General features: G+C 35.6%; 1 protein-coding gene across 11 annotated transcripts in view; it reads left to right on the top strand.

The window, feature by feature from the left end:
• Positions 1–19597, top strand: part of PTBP3 (polypyrimidine tract binding protein 3) — a 53042-nt gene that overhangs the window by 11504 nt on the left and 21941 nt on the right. For 3 of the 11 annotated variants that reach the window (XM_045579903.1, XM_045579907.1, XM_045579908.1), the window contains 5 exons: positions 7138–7222; positions 8741–8824; positions 13748–13917; positions 18005–18151; positions 18730–18777. In XM_045579903.1, the coding sequence (XP_045435859.1) occupies positions 7138–7222; positions 8741–8824; positions 13748–13917; positions 18005–18151; positions 18730–18777 (534 nt within the window). The remainder of the gene's footprint in view (positions 1–7137; positions 7223–8740; positions 8825–13747; positions 13918–18004; positions 18152–18729; positions 18778–19597) is intronic. The other 8 variants (XM_045579906.1, XM_045579910.1, XM_036433023.2 and 5 more) reach the window with 6 other exon arrangements.

Raw genomic sequence — 19597 nt, forward strand, 5'->3', positions numbered from 1 at the left:
GAGAAACATCAATGATGAGAGAATTATTGACCGGAAGCCTCCTGCCCTGCAATCTGGGCATGTACCCTGATGGGGAATTGAACCGCAACTTCCTGGTTCATAGGTCAATGTTCCACCAATGAGTCGTGCTGGCTGGGCTATAGGTTATTTATTTTTTTAAGCAGAAGAACCCTTTGAACATTGAAAACATTGTAGTAGGTTCTATAGAGGAGGATATAAAGCTGAATAATTAGGAGACCATAATCAAATTATATGGTGAAACTGTGAAGTATCATTTTTATTTCTGTTTATGGAAAAACATAGTTAACAGCAGGATGAACATGTTTTTTGTCCTTGAAGTGTTCAGAGATTCACTAGACTATGCTAGAATTACAGAGGAGGCAAACTATCTTGGTTTAAATTTCAGTGTTTAAGATACTTTTCTTTTAAAAAATGATAGTTATAGGATCATGGAAAACCAGAGGCTCAGTGCATGAGATTCATGAACTCGGGAGGATTCCTCAGCCTGACCTGCACCTTCTAACAATCCAGGAGCCCTAGGAAGATGTCTGACTGATGGCCGTCATTCGGACATCCTTAGTGCTACAGTGGAGGCAGGAGATGCTTCCACCAATGCCACTGTGCTCGTCAGCTGTGAGTCCGACTTCTGGCTAAGCAGCACTTCCCTGTAGGAACACACTGACCACCAAGGGGCAGCTCCTGCATTGAATGTCTGCCCCCTGGTGGTTAATGCACATCATAGTGACTGGTCATTCCACTGTTCGGTCTGTTTGCATATTAGCCTTTTATTATATAGGATTGTGAAGTATTGCCCTAGCTGATTTGGCTCAGTGGCTAGAACGTCAGTCAGCCTGCGGACTGAAGGGTCCCTGGTTCGATTCCAGTCAAAGGCATATGCCTGGGTTACAGGCTTGACTCCTGGTAGGGGGTGTACAGGAGGCAGCTGATCAGTGATTCTCTCTCATCATTGATGTTTCTATCTCTCTGTTCTTCTACCTTCCTCTCTGAACTCAATAAAAATCTATTTTGAAAAAAAAATTATCAAGTATTTTTGATAATCTTTTTTATACTTACAGTATCTTGATAGACTAAGACAAATGATCATATTCTTGAGTTTTATGTCCATTTTAGGTATGATCTGAAATTTAACCATGAGTTAATGGTTTATTTTCAGAATCTTTCTTACATGTTATTTTAGTAGCTATTTCTCAGTTGTATGGATTGCCTTTTATCATATTAATAAGCTCACTTTAATGTTAAATAAAACCACTTCCCATCAAATTTGATAATGAAACGCTTTATTTGTGCTGCTTACAGTATTTCTTTGCTTTGTTGGCCCTGTATATTTAATTATTCTTCAGCAGGAGAGAGCTTCAATAATTGATACTTGAGGCAGTGAAGCTGATTGGTGTGTTGATTTAGCCAGAGAGCTAACATGTCCACAGAACAACTGCTGTACTTGTTTAAATTTACGGCATGTTTCTAAGGAGACTGTTGACCTAGCATTGTTCATGCACTTTCCCTCTCACCCCCATCCCCATGATGTCTTTATTATTTGGCTTGTTAAAGCTTTTTATATAATGCTAATTTGTTGACCTGTAGTACAGGTTTTTTTTCTCTCTCTTTTTAATAATTTCCTTCTCTTGGTCATCTACAGTCACTCACCCAACAAGCTTTTCATTTTTAAAAATATATATTTTATTGATTTTTTTACAGAGAGGAAAGGAGAGGGATAGAGAGTTAGGAACATCAATGAGAAAGAAACATTGACCAGCTGCCTCCTGCACACGCCCTCTACTGGAGATGTGCCGGCAACCAAGATACATGCCCTTGACTGGAATCGAAGCTGGGACCTTTCAGTCTGCAGCCTGATGCTCTGTCCACTGAGCCCAATCAGTTATGGCTCATTTTTTTTTTTTTTAATGATTTTATTCTGCTTATCTTCCATCTTTTAAACCATAATCACTTACAGCAGATTTAGGAGAGAGGTACTTAACTTTTACCTAGGTCTGCATTGCTCTTCTTGTACTATAATGGAAAATTACCTTTTAGACACTTTTTTCTTATCTTTGAAGGGATGCCTTCTGGATAGTTTGTGTGTGTGTGTGTGTGTGTGTGTGTGTGTGTGTTTGGTTTGTGTTTTTTTTACTTTTATTCTGAAAAAATAAGAGTTTCACAGCAAGTTGTAAAGATACTATATAGGAAAGTATTGTGTACTGTTCATCATTTCCCCCAATTAAAATGGTTACATCCTAATATATAAAAACCCAGAGTCCATAACATATAAAATGACCTTAGGCTTGACCGACTGGAAGTCAGTCCTGAAGTCAATGCTGGATTGCCATGGCAATTCAGCACTGACTGCCACTGGTTCGGGCATGGCGACCCAGCACTGACTACCGAGGGGCTGTGGATCAGGCCCAGAGAGAGGCCCGAAGAGAGAAGCAGGGTCTGTTCCACAGCCTTTTGTGGCAGGTGTTGATTAGCTCTTGCCTCTCTCTTTCTCTCCCTGCTTTGCCAGCAACCACGCCTCTGTTTCTCTCCGGGCCTCCCAGGGGGCTGTAATCAGCCCCACCTTTCTGATCAGGCCTGGACATAGGCTCAGAGACCCTGACTGGCATAGAAACTGACCATTCAGAACCAAGTCGGCGTGAACTGTAAGGAGCCAATAGCTGCCTAGGAGGCATAGCTTTTAATGCTGACTGGCATAGAAACCAACCAATCAGAATCAAATTGGTCGTCAATGGAGGGCAGTTTGGGGTGAGATAAGGCAGGCAGAGGCAGTTAGGGGTGATCAGGCCGGCAGAGGAGAGCATTTGGAGGTGAGATCAGGCTGGCAGAAGAGGGCAATTGGGGATAAGATTAGGCTGGCAGGAGAGGGCAGTTAGGGAAGACCAGGCAAACAGAAGCAATTAGGGGCAATAAGGCCCGCAGAGGAGAGTAGTTGGGGGCAACCAGGCTGGCATGGGAGGGCATTTGGGAGCAAGATCAGGCCAGCATGGGAGGGCAGTTGGGGGTGAGATCAGGCCAGCTAGGAAAGAGCATTTAGGGGTGATCAGGCAGGCAGAGGCAGTTGAGAGCAAGATCAGGCCGATGGGAGAGAGTACCTGGGGGCTAGATCAGACAGGCAGGGGAGGGAAGTTAGGGGCGATAAGGTAGGCAGGCAGAAAGGCAGAGAGGTTAGGGCAGTCAGACAGGCAGGCAGGCATAGGGGTTACCGGCAATCAAGCAGGCAGGCAGGTGAGCGGTCCCAGATTGTGAGAGGGATCTCCCCGGTGGGATCGGGCCTAAACCTGCAGTCAGACATCTCCCGAGGTGTCCCTGATTGGAGAGGGTACAGGCTGGGCTGAGCTCCGTGCACAAATTTCATGCACCAGGCCACTAGTCTTAATTATAATACACTATCAAAACAATCATATTGACATTGGTTCAGTGCCTTTGTATAATTCTGTTTCATCTCATTGCTTGTGTAGATTCATGTAACTGTCACCACAATTAAGATACAGAACTAATTCATTACCACAAATATCTCCCTAATGGTACTCTTTTATCAATATAATCACATACCCATTCTCCCACAGTCATCTCTGCCCTGTGGCAACCATTGGTCTATTTATTATGTATAATTTATCATTTTGAGAATGTTATATAAATGCAGTCATAGAACATGTTTTTGTTTTGAGCATATGATCTATTGATATTTATATATACAAATAGGTTTGTTGTGTTTCTTTACATTTCAATTGCAGTTTACATTTAATATTATTTTGTATTAGTTTCAATCAGGTGTACAACATACTGTAGTTTAGTTTTTTTTTAAACCATGAAACTGTTTGCAGTGTTATTTTACATTCCTATCAGTAATACATGAGAAATCCAGTTTCTTGCATATCCCTGCCTACATTTGATAGTCATTTTTTTTAATTGATTAAGTATGTGGTGATATGGTGCAATCATGATCTTAATTTTCATTTGAAGTGATCTTTTTGTAGTTTTAATTTGCATATCCTTTAATGACTAATAATACTCATCTTTTAGTATGCTTATTGGACATTTGCAAATCGTGCTTTGGAGAAATATCTGTTCAAATTGTTGCCTTTTTAAAAATTGGGTTGTCTTAATTATTGAGTTTCAAGAATTTATATATTCTGAACACTTGATATTTCAGTCTTTTAATATCCTAGTATTTCATTGTGGTTTAAACTTGCATTTCCCTAATGACCAAAGAGGTTAGGCATTTTTTTGGCATACTATTTTGGATATGGTATTAGTCATGTTGATGTGGCTGAGAAAAATACATTTATTTACTTACCCTGTTGATGGTCTTTATGTAGCTATACATGTTTTTGTTCTAGGAATCATGCTGAAAGAGCAGCCCCTGCTTAGGATTTATTCTTGTTTTAGAAGGAAAGGGGGAAAACTAGTAGAAAAGTACTAATATATTTTGAAGATTCTGTTTGGATTTAGTATAGGTCATGCACATTCATATTCCATAGGTTTCAAGTATATCATAAAACCATACTCAGTGTCAGTAGACCAGGGAGGTGTCCTCCCTTCACAGGAGGCATTAAAAGTCACATGACCATAGTTGAGATGAATATTTTTTTCACTGAACAAGCAGAGGGCATAAATACTCTGGAGTAGTAATAAAGTCTGCCATCTTATTTCTGAGGTGCTTGTTCAATTTTCTTGTTATGTTCTGGTATTCTTGACTATTTCTTATTAATTCCTTGTGGGGAGTTTTTCCTCCTTTTTTCTTTTTCTTAGTAAATTGTGGATATAAATCCATTGTTGCTTATATATATAGTGAAGACTTTTATTCTCTATGATTTGCCTTTTTAATCTGCTAATGATGTCTTTTGTTAAATAAAGTTTTTTTTTAAAATATATTTTATTGATTTTGTACAGAGAGGAAGGGAGAGAGATAGAGAGTTAGAAACATCGACGAGAGAGAGTCATCGATCAGCTGCCTCTTGCACACCCCCTACTGGGGATGTGCCCGCAACCAAGGTACATGCCCTTGACCGGAATCGAGCCCGGGACCCTTCAGTCCCCAAGCCGACGCTCTATCCATTGAGCCAAACCAGTCCCAGCAAGTTTTTTAAAGTTGAGATATATTTGACATTTTAGTTTCAGACTAGGTATACAATATAATGATTCAATATTTGTATATTGTAACGAAATTCTGAATTTCATTGTTATCTTGTTTACTGATATTTTCCTTTATAATTGTGTTTTTATTTCTTGTTTAATAAATCTTTCCCTACTCCAATATTATGGAGAGAGCTATTTTCATTAATTTCAATTTGTAAACCACTTAGAATTACTGTTTAGTTGACATTTTAACATACTCCTTTAAGTCTAGAAAAGAGCTAACATGACCTCTAAGTGGTTTCTAAGATCAAATTAACTCAATTTACATATAGAAACATTGATACTAAATTCACATATGTGTAGAAGGTATACCTGTTTCCTAATATAAAAACATGTTGGGCATGTTTAAAATTTTTACTACATTTAAAACTGCAAAAATTCACCTTTCCGTATCCGTATCTTTGGCTACCAATATCACTATTTCTCAGATGTTATCAGCAACACCTATGCTTTAAGTGAGGCTATAATTTCATCTTTCTGAAATTTACGAGTTTCCGTTTTATTTTTCTTACAGGCTTTCTTAATTTCTTTCTCTTGTCCCAAGCTGTCTCTATAAACTTCTAGTGAAAGAACCGAAGGGAATAATTTCTAAACGTGTAGTACCGAAGTTGTTTAAATAATTGTATTTCTATTAAACAAACACATTAGTAGTTTGACTTTCTTCAGCAAAGACTGAAGTTGTTCCTTGCAGAAGAGGTACTTATGATACTTCTAAACATGAAATATCTGTTGTGGTACCATTGCTCCTCTAATATTTATAGGGTAGTTTGGGGATTAAGTTTTATCATCTAATAGACCAAAATATTTGTTCTTAAAAATTGACTAAGTTAAGCAAATACTAACATTTTAAATAGGTTAATTTTTACACTTGTGCACAGTATTTTTGTTGTTGTTGTTAATCCTGACCTAAGGATATTTTTCCATTGATTTTTAGAGAGAAGTGAAGGGAGGTGGAAAGAGAGAGAGAAACATCAATGTGAGAGAAACACATCTATTGGTTGCCGCCTGCATCTGAGGTACATGCCCTTGACCGAAACTGAACCCTGGACCCTTCAGTCTGTGGACCAATGTTCTGTCCACTGAGCCACACTGGCTAGGGCTGTGCATAGTATTTATTATTGTTCTTAAATGGAAACTTAAATCTTGGTAATAGAATTTAGGGTTATAATGAAAGTCTGTCTGACTTTTCCTTTGGCATTGACCATTTAGGTTTGGAAGGCAGCTATCCTCAGCACTATGCCACCAACACCAACAACCATTTAGGTTTGGAATTGGTCAAAACTCTTACCTGAAAAATAGAGTATTTATTTAAATAGTAGTTTAAGAAATAGTACACATTAAAGATAATTTTAAAGATTAATGGGTGGAAAAAATAAGCAGTGAATAAAAGGAGTTGGCCAATATATATAGAAAGAAATTACATCTTTGTGTTCAACCTAAAAAAGAAGGTATCTAAAAGCAGAATTCTTAGGGAGTGCTGCACAAAATATTTGCATGCACATATATTACAAAAACTTAATATACTAAGTTGTCATTGCTGTTGTAAATCCTGACCGAAGGATATTTTTCCATTCATTTTTTAGAGAGAAGGGAAGGGAGGTGGAAAGAGAGAGTATATTAAGTATATTAAGTGTAATTAAAAATATACTACTAAAACAATGTCAGGATGCAAATCCTAAAAATGGTTTATGGTACTTCAAATGTAGCATGTCAGAGGACTGGGTTTAATCAAAAAATGTTCAGGATTATGCCTCCAGTTATGTGATGACCATTCTGTTTTTTAATAACTGTCATGTAGATATTCAGTAATTTTTCTTTTCTATAAAGTACATTTCCAACCTTTAGTTTTTGTAATTCTTAAGTACTTCTTAAATGCCTTGATATTCTAGTGAAGTAATATACTGACTTTTATGTTTTTAGTAGTAAATATGGATCATTATTTGATGTTTGTTTTATTAACAGAATATTACTCTTGCTTTACAGCGGGGATCTGATGAGCTTCTTTCTTCTGGCATCATTAACGGACCTTTTACCATGAACAATTCTAGTCCTCCTATAGGTGTATATGGTAAGTTTCCTTTCTTTCTTTCTTCCTTTCTTCCTTCCTTCCTTCCTTCCTTCCTTCCTTCCTTCCTTTCTTTCTTTTTTTTTCTTCAAAATCTGAAATGCTTTTTTCTCCATGGGTTTCTTCTCCAATTTTTTTTATAGTGTTCTTATTTTGCTCATTTTATAAGCATGTTGAAGTTCCACTTTTCTATATATATAAAAGACTAATATGCAACGTATCCCCTTGGGAGTTCAACCAGGAGACGAGGAGTTTGATTGCTCGTTATGACGTGCACTGAAAACCAGGGGGTGGTGCAGAACAAAGGAAGGCCCCAGTTGGCCCTGATTGCCAGCCAGGCCTAGGGTCCCTACTTGTGCACAAATTTCGTGCACTGAGCCTCTAGTTCAGGCATCTTCAAACTACGGCCCGCGGGCCACATGCGGCCCGCAGAGGAGTCTGATCCGGCCCGCCAGGTTTTTTGGGCAGTGAGCGCAGCCGAGGTGTTACAGTAGGAATTAGTAGTTCATATAGTCTGGCCCTCCAGCTCTCTGAGGGACCGTGATCTGGCCCCCACTTTAAAAAGTTTGAGGACCCCTGCCTAGTTTATGTATAACAAAAACTAAAATTTATTGCAGTGAAGTTCATATACATGAAATTAAGAGTTATATAGTTCTTGCCGAAACCGGTTTGGCTCAGTGGATAGAGCGTCAGTCTGCGGACTGAAAGGTCCCAGGTTCGATTCTGGTCAAGGGCATGTACGTTGGTTGTGGGCACATCCCCGGTAGGGGGTGTGCAAGAGGCAGCTGGTCGATGTTTCTCTCTCATCGACGTTTCTAGCTTTCTATCTCTTTCCCTTCCTCTCTGTAAAAAATAAATAAATAAAATAAAATAAAAACAAAAAAAATAAAATACAAACAATAAGCATATTAATGTTAAAATTTTTAAAAAAAACAGTTATATAGTTTTTGTAAATTTTAAGGATTAATTTGGGTTTAATTTGATAATTCCTTTTTAGTTTGATGTTCTGTGTGCTACACAGTTGTGATAAAACTATCAATAAGTTGGTGACCCTTCACAATTGAGTAAAAGAAGTATTAGGATCAAACTCTTGCAGTATTGATGATGGATTTAGAATAGGAGTGTTAAAATTTTAAGATGACAACATGATTTTTAAAAATTGAAACATACCTTGTGGGGAGGGGAGAGGAGAGCCTGGGAAGGGGGGTAAAGGGAAGGAAAATGGGAAATATATATAATATCAATAAAATATATATATATTTATATATATTTTTTAATTGAAACACAATTCACATCCCATAAGATACCACTTGATTTAAAAATATTTTTGAAATTTGGAGTCTGGAGACTGTAAAACATGTTGGGAAAGTGTAACACTGGAGGGAGAGTGAGCCATTAAGAGGCTATTTATACAGTAGCAGTAACAGTTGTGACAGAGAGAATTAAAGAACTTGCAGAAGGTGAAATTGATAGTTGTCAGTGATTACTGTTTGAATAAGAGATTGCATTGATGCTTTCCAGGTTTTGGACTTGGAAAGTTGAATAGATGGTGGTGCCACTCTATATTAGAAAATGTAGGAAGGATAGAATTGGACAACATAGCAGGTTCTCATTTTTATATATTGAGTTTGAGTTTCTCTGGAACATCCAGATGGAAGTGTCAGGTAGATAGTGGGTTCTTCTGGTCTCAGCATTGTGAGAGACATTTGGAAGTGAATATCATACACATTGGCAGCTGAAGCCAGGAGAATGGAGAGTCTCAGAAAAAGTGAGATTTTTATCTAGATGTTTTTGTAGTTATAGGGAGTTAGAGAACAAGTGGACCTCTATTTCAGGACCCTAAGTTACATGGAGTTTGGGAAAGTGAACAGCCTTTATGTGAGGACACACTGAGAGAGGTGGACCAAATTTATTTAAGGCAAAAGATGAAAAGAAAATTGAATGAAGAAATAAAAAATGTATGGAAATTGTTCATTCATGATATATTGCTCTGGAGGAAGCATCTCAAACTCATAGTGAGCAGTGGGCAGCAAACTGCAGCTTGCGAGCCACATGCGGCTCTGTGGCCCCTTGAGTTTTTAGCAAAGGCCAGCTTATGGGTACCCTAATTAAGTTAATAACAATGTACCTACTTATATAGTTTAAGTTTAAAAAATCTGACTCTCAAAAGAAATTTCAATCGTTGTACTGTTGATATTTGGCTCTGTTGACTAATGAGTTTGCCGACCACTGCTCTAAGAGGACTAAATGGAAAGATTTTGTAGGAAGAGCAACAGCATAGGATTTGTTCATATAGAAGTATGGACCACGTAATATGGGCATGAGACTAAAGCAGCTTTCTCAAATTTGAGCTAGCATCCAAATCACCTAGTTCAATAAAGCCTGATTGCTGAGTTCATCCCTAGAATTTTTAATTTATTAGATCAAGGATGGGTCCTGATAGTTTGCATTTCTGCAAGTTCCCAGGTAAAGGTGATACTGCCATTTGAGGAACCATAGTCTGAGAACTACTGAATAAAGGAAAAGCTAGAATATGAAGTTCTTAAACCTTTTGATCCGGTGGGCTTTAAAAAATATTCTGCCCTTACTCCCCAGAGTTATAGTATATCGAAGATAGGGCCCATATGTTTGTTCTTATTTTAAAAATTAAGGTCAGGTAGTTTGTTTGGTCTTGGTTGATTGATTACTTAGGAAAAGAAAGAAGTAGGAGATCTGACTTTAGCAGGCGGCAGCAGTTTTGTTTTTTATATTTTGAATTTCTTTTTTATCCCATTTCCTAAGTACATTGTTTCTTTTCCTGAAGTGCATCCTCTTTAGTAGCTGTTTCAGCAAAGCTCTGTAAATGGTAACCTCTGACACTGATTAAATATGTCCACTTCACTATTGCTATTGAATGATAGCTATTTAGAATTCTAGGTTGATAGTTATTACTCTCAGCACTTTGAATGTACTATTTTACTCTTTTGGCTTCTGTTGTTGAAAAGTCAATTGTCAGTCTATGTTATTATTTTGTAGATAGTAGTATTCTCTGTAGTTATTCTTAATTTTTTTTTCTCTTTATTTTTGTTCTGTGGTTTCACTACGTCTAAGTATGCATCACAGGTTCTCAACCCTGGATGCTCAATAAAATAGCTTAAGAAGCTTTGAAGACAATTCAGATGCCTTGTCTTACCCAACACCATTTTAAAATCTCTGTGGGGCAGGGGATAGGGTGGGTCTAGATACTGTGTTTTGTTTTTAAAGCTTCTTAGGTAACATATATATATATATATATATATATATATATATATATATATATATATATATATATGTGTGTGTGTGTGTATATATATATATATATATATATATATATATATAATATGTACAGCTGGAGTTGAGGACCATTGCTGGAGACTAATTGCCTCTTTCTTTCTGGATTTCCGTTTTATGAAATGGTAAAGGAAATCCTTCAGACTTGAGGAAAATGATACCAGGTGGAAACTTGTGTCTAAGCAGTAATTATGTGGACACATGACTTTCTCCCCCCAACCCCCTCCTTTTTTTTTTTTTTTTTTTTTTTTTAGTTAATTTAAAAGATAATTGAGGGAGGATTCTGGGAAGATGGCATAATAAGAAGCATCAGGAATCTTAACTGCCTACCTAGACAGCAATTGCATTGCCTGAATCTGTAACTAATTTTAAACTCTTGAGTCTGTTGAAGACTTGCAAGTTTCAGGGGGGAGACTTGGAAGGTAAATTATGGTTAATTTTCAGATCTTAGCACAGTAGCTGCTATATGTCCCCCACCCCCAGTCGCATGGAGGCAGCTGTACCCCTGTTTCAGGAGTAGCTTACAACAGCTTGTGGGAGCTAGGATGGTCAAAAAAAGATCTTGTCCTTTAACTTTTGGGGATCTGTGCTCTGATAGGTGATTGCTTCATCTGATCGCACACTTGTAAAGAGGCAGGCAACCATTGTTCTTGCCTCTCCTGCTTTGTTGCAAGCCAGGCCCTACTCCCAAAACTGACTACCATGAGATTTAAAGGGCCAGTGCTCTTCTCCTTCTCTCACTTCATTTTCCTGTTTATTTCCTTTTGGGGACCAAACATTAAAAAAAATTAACTGTATCTACAGGGAACATTAGAAAGTGGTCATACAGGAAAACAATCTGGTGAAACCTGAAAAGACCTTAGTTTACACAGCAGGCTCATCGTTGGCCCAGAGACAGCCTATAATAATAATAAAAATAAAAAAAAGAGAGACAATAAATAAAAATAATCCAGAACCCAGAAACCCTCGTGGAAGGGGAAGAATCTGATTTTCAGAGTTATCACATTCCCGAATTTGATGAAAAACCTGAGTATAAATATCCAAGAAGTATAATGAACTCCAGGTAATATTAACTCATTGAGACCCACACTGAGACACATTATAATCAGACTTTCAAAAGACAAAGAATCTTGAAAGCAACAAGAAAGAATCAACTCGTCACATACAAGGGATCCTCAGTAAGAATAAGGGCAGATTTCTCATGAAGAACTTCGGAGGCCATGAGGCATTACATTTATAATGTAAATTTCCTTGCTTATTTTTAGGAATGATAAGACAAATACATTGAGATTTAGCCCTAGTTGGGTGGCTCAGTATACACTAAAAGGTGGCAGGTTTGATTTCCTGTAAGGGCACATACTAGGTTGTGAGTTTGACTATGGTTGTAATGCATATGGGAGGCAACTGATGGATGTTTCTCCCTTCCTGTCTAAGGAGAAGAAAAAAAACAATACTTGATTAAAAAGCCACAAATATATCCTTGGTTGAAGATTTTTAAAAGGTCACATTTAAATTTTAGTTTGAATAATGCATTTTTCACCTGTTAGCCATTTACAAAAATAAATCATCTCTGAACCTCCATCTCTTCATGTGTTAAATTTAATAAGATTTAACTGAGTATATTTTTCTGTGTCAATTCAAATAGGGCAGTATAAATGAAAACAGTGTGAAAACTAGAAATGAATGGACAGAGTCTTTAGAGCAGGAAGATGACATGATACACTATTTTATTAGCTTGATAATGTAGGATCTGAGACTGGGCAAGAGGGGAATGAGACTAGAGAAGTAAAGGAACAAGTTTGAAGGTCACATTGGTGACAGTGGTGACATTGAGAGTGAAGATGAAAAATGTAACTAGTCATTTTGGAGGGAAAGTTTATTTCGTGGTGATTGATGAGAAAGAAGAGAGAAAAGAAAGAATATTTTGCCAACCAGATTATCAATATCTGACTGCCAATTATTTTTCACAATCTGGCCTAAGCATTTGCTATACTCAGACAAAGAATTCTAAGAATTGCTAGTCTTTTGGCTCTGTGCAGAATGCTGCCTGCACTCATGAACATAGAGAATTTGGGAGAAAATGCTGGTTTGGTTAATAAGTCAACTTACTCACCTGTAAGCAAGTAAAGTTCCATGCCACAAATATGGGTATAAAATATTACCATAATTTTTATGTGATACTCATTTATTTAGGAGCACAGACATCTGATTGTAAAGTTCCATTAGTATTTGGGAAAATGATCATTTTAGGCCTTTTGAAAGATGATATTTTCTTTCTAATAGTGCTAAGTATGGTATTTAGTATTTAAGAAAAACACACACAAAACTAGTGAAACGTTTGGCTTTCAGATAATTTGCATTCAGTTTTATTCAGTGCTATATTTGGGGGGAAGGGGAGCATTTCTGGATCTTACATACATAAATTTGAGTATTTGTTACAGACTTGTCAGTCTAGTTATTATCAATGCTAAAATAATAGGATTTAAATGAAATTTGTCTGTGAACTGGGATAATTTCTTTATTTCACAGCAGTGATTGTCAAACTTTAAGGTTGCATCAGAATCATCTGGAGAACTTGTTAAGGCACAGGTTGCTGGGTCCCGCCTGTATAGAGTAGAGTAGAGCTGAAAATTTGCATTTTTAGCAAGGTGATCATGCCTATGTTAAGAACTACTGTTATATAATAAGGACTAAGATTATCCTCAGAAACCACAATTTAGCCTAAAAAAAATAACTTTAAAATATATATAACCTCTAAGAAATAGACTTAATTTTCATAAGCATACAACTCAAATACAAGTCCCCTTAGGGTGTAATAAATATAAAATGTTTGTTATAGTGTTCCCTAAAAGCTATTATTCTTACTTATTTAGCAACAGAACAAATTAGAAAAACATATTTTAAAATACTGTAAGGACATTATAAATGTTCTCTATTCACAACAAATAGTTGATTATTTAGAGGTATTTGGTGCTTCTAAATATGTAATTAAACTTACCCAGTAATTTCCTTGAGGTTAAATATGCTTACATTTTTAAAGATTTTATATAACCTAAAAACCTCTTCACCAAAAGATTAATGGTCCTTCTTTCCTTTTACCCATCTGTCCCATTACCCCCAAAATTTCAAAAAAATGAAGCTCTTGGAGGATCAGTATTAATATAGTCTGTTAACCCAAATTAGTTTCAGTAAATTTTTTTTTTAAATCTTATTTTTTAGCTAATGGGAATGACAACAAGAAATTTAAAGGAGATAGACCTCCCTGTTCGCCTTCCCGTGTTCTCCATCTTCGCAAAATTCCAAATGATGTCACCGAAGCAGAGGTCATATCATTAGGGTTACCATTTGGCAAAGTAACTAATCTTTTGATGTTGAAAGGAAAAAGCCAGGTATGTAATGTTTAAAGATTGATCCATCGTTATAGTTCTGGGTATTAATGTTAAAGATGATTTTTATTTTTTTGAACTTTTCTAAATTGCATTTTCTAAATTTCATCCTATTTACATAAAGTAGTTTTTAAATTATAATTTTGGGTGTATGTGACAAGAAACAACAGACAAAAATGTTAACATTGACTGTTTTTCTTTCCTCTTAATAAAAAAAAATTATATTTTTAGTTTCAAAATGGCTTATGAAAATATCCTGATTACCAAAAGACCCCAACAGAAAAACAGAAGATATAAATTATACCTCATTTGGCAAATTGCAGGACATATAAGTTTTCCAAAATCTGTATAGAACTATTTATACTATTTTAGTTATAGAATTAATAAGTAGCTTCTTTGGTAATTTCAGAAGTTAATAGGTTTTTCTTAAGATGAATATGCTTTTTGTGGTGATCATGACAAAAAATATAATACATGTCATATTGATTGCTTGCTTTCTTGTTCCATGTCAGATGGCACTGGGATGAATTTTTTAGTTTTCTCCTAGCTCTCTTTTACATTGAGCATTGTTACAAAGAAGAGAACAACAAATTGAGTTAGGCCCTAGACATTGTGTAGTACATTGGGATATGTCTCTATGTTTCTCACAATTCTCATGAATAAGTTTTTGAAACACATTTTATTTATTTTTAAATATATTTTATTGATTTTTATTTTTTTATTTTTATTTTTACAAAGAGGAAGGGAGAGGGATAGAGAGCTAGAAACATCGATGAGAGAGAAACATCAATCAGCTGCCTCCTGCACTCCCCCTACTGGGGGTGTACCTGCAACCAAGGTACATGCCCTTGACCATAATCAAACCTGGGACCCTTGAGTCCGCAAGCTGACACTCTATCCTCTGAGCCAAACCAGTTAGGGCTAAGAAGCTCATTTTAAATGTATTTATAAATAAGTAACTTGATTAGCAGTAGACTTGCTAGAGGCTGGATGATGATGTCTGAATTATGCCCATACCTTTTAGTAAGCTATAAACTAACATGCCTTTTTAATGCGGATAAGATTATTAAGATCTGTAGAAGTTAAATAAGGTGGTAGTCCTTGTTGTGTCTACATACATAGACCTCTTGGAGGTAGTACATGTACTTAGATCTTTATTTTAACATAGTTGCCTTTGTTGAGAATACTAGGTTTGCATGGTTTGAAAAGAGCCAACATGGCCATGTCTAATGGTTGTGAGATGTCTAACAGCCATGTATCACATTTCAGTAGTATATCCTGTATATTATGTCAGATGGCTGCGAGAGGCAGCAGGCAACACATACTTTCCTCTGTCGTAACTGTTGGTTCTGGGGTTAGTAGTGCTAATTGACTTACGTTGATTGCTTGTTTTCTGTTTATAAGTACTATGTGAGAAACATCTTGTCGGTGGTATACTTTAGCAGGAGATTCAGATGTGAGTCACTAGAACTACTTTTACACGTGATCTTTCCCATGGTACTTGGAAGTAGGGTGTTGAGGGCATAAAGGGTATTATTTTCACCGGTCTTTCTGTGGGTAGTAACTTGATTTTCTTTTCATTCATATTATGAAAATTTATCCTTTTGACTGGATACTTTAGAAAAACAGAAATGAAACTTTTACTGGACAACATGTTGAAACATGTTTTTAAATATGAATTCTTAGGTTTTATATGCTTTCAGGAAAAAACTTCTTATGACAAGAATTATTATTATTCCAAATACATTGTTTAGTTTTTCCTTTGTGTGACTGGTGTTAAACATTGGGTTAATTCTTAATATGTAGCAAAGAGTTGGTAGAAAACACCTTCTCCCCCATATAGCGAATATTATTAAAAGACTACAGTTTGTACAGTTTTTTTTTGTGGAAAAGATGATTACAAACAAGATAGGAGATACTGCCATAGCTATTTTTACCTTGATAATTTTATCCTTTTTTTTTTTTTAGAAATATTAGAAAAAGTATATTACTGATACAACTGGATAGTGGATTTAAAGTGTATTGTGGATTTTTATACCTTTTAGATGGCATAAATGACTCAAAGTCTATTTTATTTCTTGAAGATGGAGGAATTTTATTTGTTTATTGTGGATCAGTTAATTAATGGTATTTGATCCACTGTTGTGTAGCTAGCATTACTATTTAATAGAATGTTTTTAGTTCATTTAATCAATTCAGTTGTGACATTTGATTAATTCAGTCAAGCATAATATTTAACATTTATTAAGTCAATAGCCTGGAATATTTGCCAAATGGAAACACTTGCCAAGTAAGTAACAAAGTTAAATCTATAGATACTTGCCATTTCCTGTGTTCAATAAATTTTGTTGTTAAATACGTATTTTATAAATAAATTATAACTGTTTTATATATAATTTGAATTGCTAATTAAATGCTTTATTGTAGTAAAAATTAATTGAGTTGTCTAACTAGAAATTTGCATTGATTTAAAATGTATTTTAAGCTGAAACCGATTCGGCTCAGTAGATAGAGCGTCAGCCTGCGGACTGAAGGGTCCCAGGTCCGATTTCAGTCAAGGTCATGTACCTTGGTTGCAGACACATTCCCAATGTGGGGTGTGCAGGAAGCAGCTGATTGATGTTTCTAGCTCTCTATACCTTTCCCTTCCTCTCTGTAAAAAATCAATAAAATATTTTTTAAATAAATAAAATGCATTTTAAGTTTAAGATGTTCGTACGGTGGTTCTGAGGGTTCAGAGTGGTTAGTATATGTCTATATTTTATTTTCCTAATGAACCATTAAGATAGGTGGCAGGTTTTACTTTGTCATACAAGTTACAGGGGTCCTTATAGCCAGAAGAAGCCATATATAGAATAAGATATAATTACCAAGGTGTGTCTTCCATCTTAATTCATTCTATGTTACTCTGCAAATATTTATTAGTACAATGATTACAGATTTTAAAAATTTTGCTTGAATGACTTGACTTACTATGGGAATTTGGACAGTTGACCCTATACACCTGAATGCTCTATTTAATTGTATTCATAAACTGTTTAGTAAAAGGGTAAAGAAAAATAGATTGTCATGCCCCATCTCTGAGAATGTTTTAGGAAAGAACTAAACTCAACTCCTAAAAGTATCCGTTTGTAGTGGTGATGCACACATTAAAAAAAAAATTTGGAGATAGTACATGTACTTAGATCTTTATTTTAACACAGCTGCCTTTGTTGAGAATACAAAGTTTGCATGGTTTGAAAAGAGTCAACATAGCCATGTCTAATTTCAAAAAGGAAGAGAAAGGGAGAGAACGGTAGAAACATCAACTATGAGAGTGAATCATTGATCACCTGCCTTCTGCATACCCCCTACTGGCGAATGAGCCAACCTGGGCATGTTCCAAGACCTCCTGGTACAGAGGCCAATGCTCAACCACTGAGCCACACTCACCAGTCCACACATTTACTTTTACCTTTTTAATTACTTCTGGATTTAGGAGAAACAAAAATAAGAAAAAACAACAAAGCTACATAAATCATCTAATCAACTGGCAATTTCTCAATCCCAAATCCTTTACTGAATTTAGCTTTTCAAATATGTTCCCAGTTATTATCAGCAATACACATTGAATCAAAAGTCTTTTCATTCTCTTCATCACATTGAAGCAAAAGAAAAAAAAATCTTTCCATTCCCTTCTTTCATGAGAATAAATATACAATTACTATATATATGCACATATATATATATATATATATATGAGTTACTTATTTACTTTTGTATTTTTGGCCTGGTCCTTGCTTTGTGGTGAGTGGCTTTGATTGATACAAGGTGGGGCTGCGTATGTGTGAGGGGCAGAGATGGATTGGTAACTACAGGATACCTAGTCTGCGTGTAGAACAACTTAGTTACCCAGAGATAACTAACGAACATTTTGCTAAAAACATTTTGGTGTGTGTCCCTTCTTTATTCAGATGTATTATTGTCTATGTATATAATTTTATTTAGGTTGACAATGCATGAGTTTAGAGCAAGCTAGAATGACAAAATAGTTCTTAGCTATCTTTCAGAAGCCGTGAGCTTTCACTTTATCTTCTTGTGTTTATTGCAGGCTTTCTTAGAAATGGCTTCTGAGGAAGCTGCTATTACCATGGTGAACTATTACACTCCTGTGACCCCTCATCTTCGAAGCCAGCCTATCTTTATCCAGTATTCCAATCACAGAGAACTTAAGACTGACAATCTACCTAATCAAGCTGTAAGTATTAAAGGCATTTTTAAAAATAGCTATAAGCACATATGGTTTAATAGCTTAAGATTAATTTTCTGTTTCAGAGGAAAAACAAAAATGTACTTTTTAATCTATCTTAGCTTAAACATAAGAAAGTGAAGCCATGTTTGAAGTTTAAAGTTATAGTGTTAAAAGTGGCAGATATTTAGTTTTCTCATGAAACTGTTTTTATGAGAAAAAAAGGAAAAAATTGTTATGTATCTCTTAAAATCTCATATCTAATGGAATTTTAGAAGTCAATCCTTTCTTTTACAGAATATATAACAAAGGCATTGAGAAGTTGAGTGATGTTTCTGTTGTGATGTTATGTAAACTGAATTTAAGATGTTAATGAGAATTTGTATATATACGTTTAGTAAATGGTTTATGACTTCAAGATGAATGTGCATTGTAGAATATCAACATTTTCCACTTTTTATTTTGTTGTAGTTCATGTTGAATCTTTTGTGTCTCTCCAAGTTGATTTTTAAGTAATTAAAATAGTAATTTCAAGGTTTTTTATTATGTCACGTGCATAATGTTTGGCCCTTATGCTTTTGCTCTAGGCAAAAAGAACCCTAGTTCTTGATTCTGTGTGGAAAGTTATTTATAATGTAAGCTGTTGGATTTAAATTATAGTTTTCCACATTACTAAAAACTGATATTTCCTATATACAATCCTTAATTTGTTCTAAGAGATACTAACCTATATATATAAATATAGATATTATTAAGTCAATAGCCTGGAGTATTAGTTACTGGAATTTAGTTACTCAGAAATAACTAGCACTTTTCTAACATTCTTGTGTGTGCCCCATCTTTATTCATGTATGTTATTGTCTCTGAATGTAATTTTACAAAACTGGGACTCAAATGTTTTGAAAGCTATTATTTTCTACTATAATATGTCAGACATTCTTCCATGAGAACAATTATAGAATTACTTTATAATTTTTAAATGACTGCATAGTATTCCCTTCTATAGGACATAACTTATCCTGCTTCTTCTTTTCCCCCAAATATGTTTTTATTGATTTTTACAGAGAGAGGAAGGGAAGGGAAAGGGAGAGAGAAAAACATCAATTGATCGGCTGCTTTCTGCATGCCCCCTACTGGGGATCGAGCCCTCAACCTGGAGAATGTCCTGAACAGGAATTGCCTCCTGGGTCTACCATTGAGCCACACTGACTGGGCTATCTAGTTTATTACAGACATTGAGATTGTTTCCAATTTTATGCTTTTACAAATAATACTATAGTAACATTCTTACAATATATATCTTAGCACACTTGCAACATTATCATATTAGTTTGTATTTCTGGCAATGAAATTGCCGGGACTGAGCATAAGCTTATTTTATATTTTGATATATCTTGTATTATTGCTTTCTGTAAAGATTATGCCCCCACTTGGGATGTGACTGATAATGTATGA

The sequence above is a fragment of the Pipistrellus kuhlii genome, unplaced genomic scaffold (assembly GCF_014108245.1).
Source record: "Pipistrellus kuhlii isolate mPipKuh1 unplaced genomic scaffold, mPipKuh1.p scaffold_m20_p_12, whole genome shotgun sequence".
In the NCBI taxonomy this organism is placed as follows: domain Eukaryota; kingdom Metazoa; phylum Chordata; class Mammalia; order Chiroptera; family Vespertilionidae; genus Pipistrellus; species Pipistrellus kuhlii.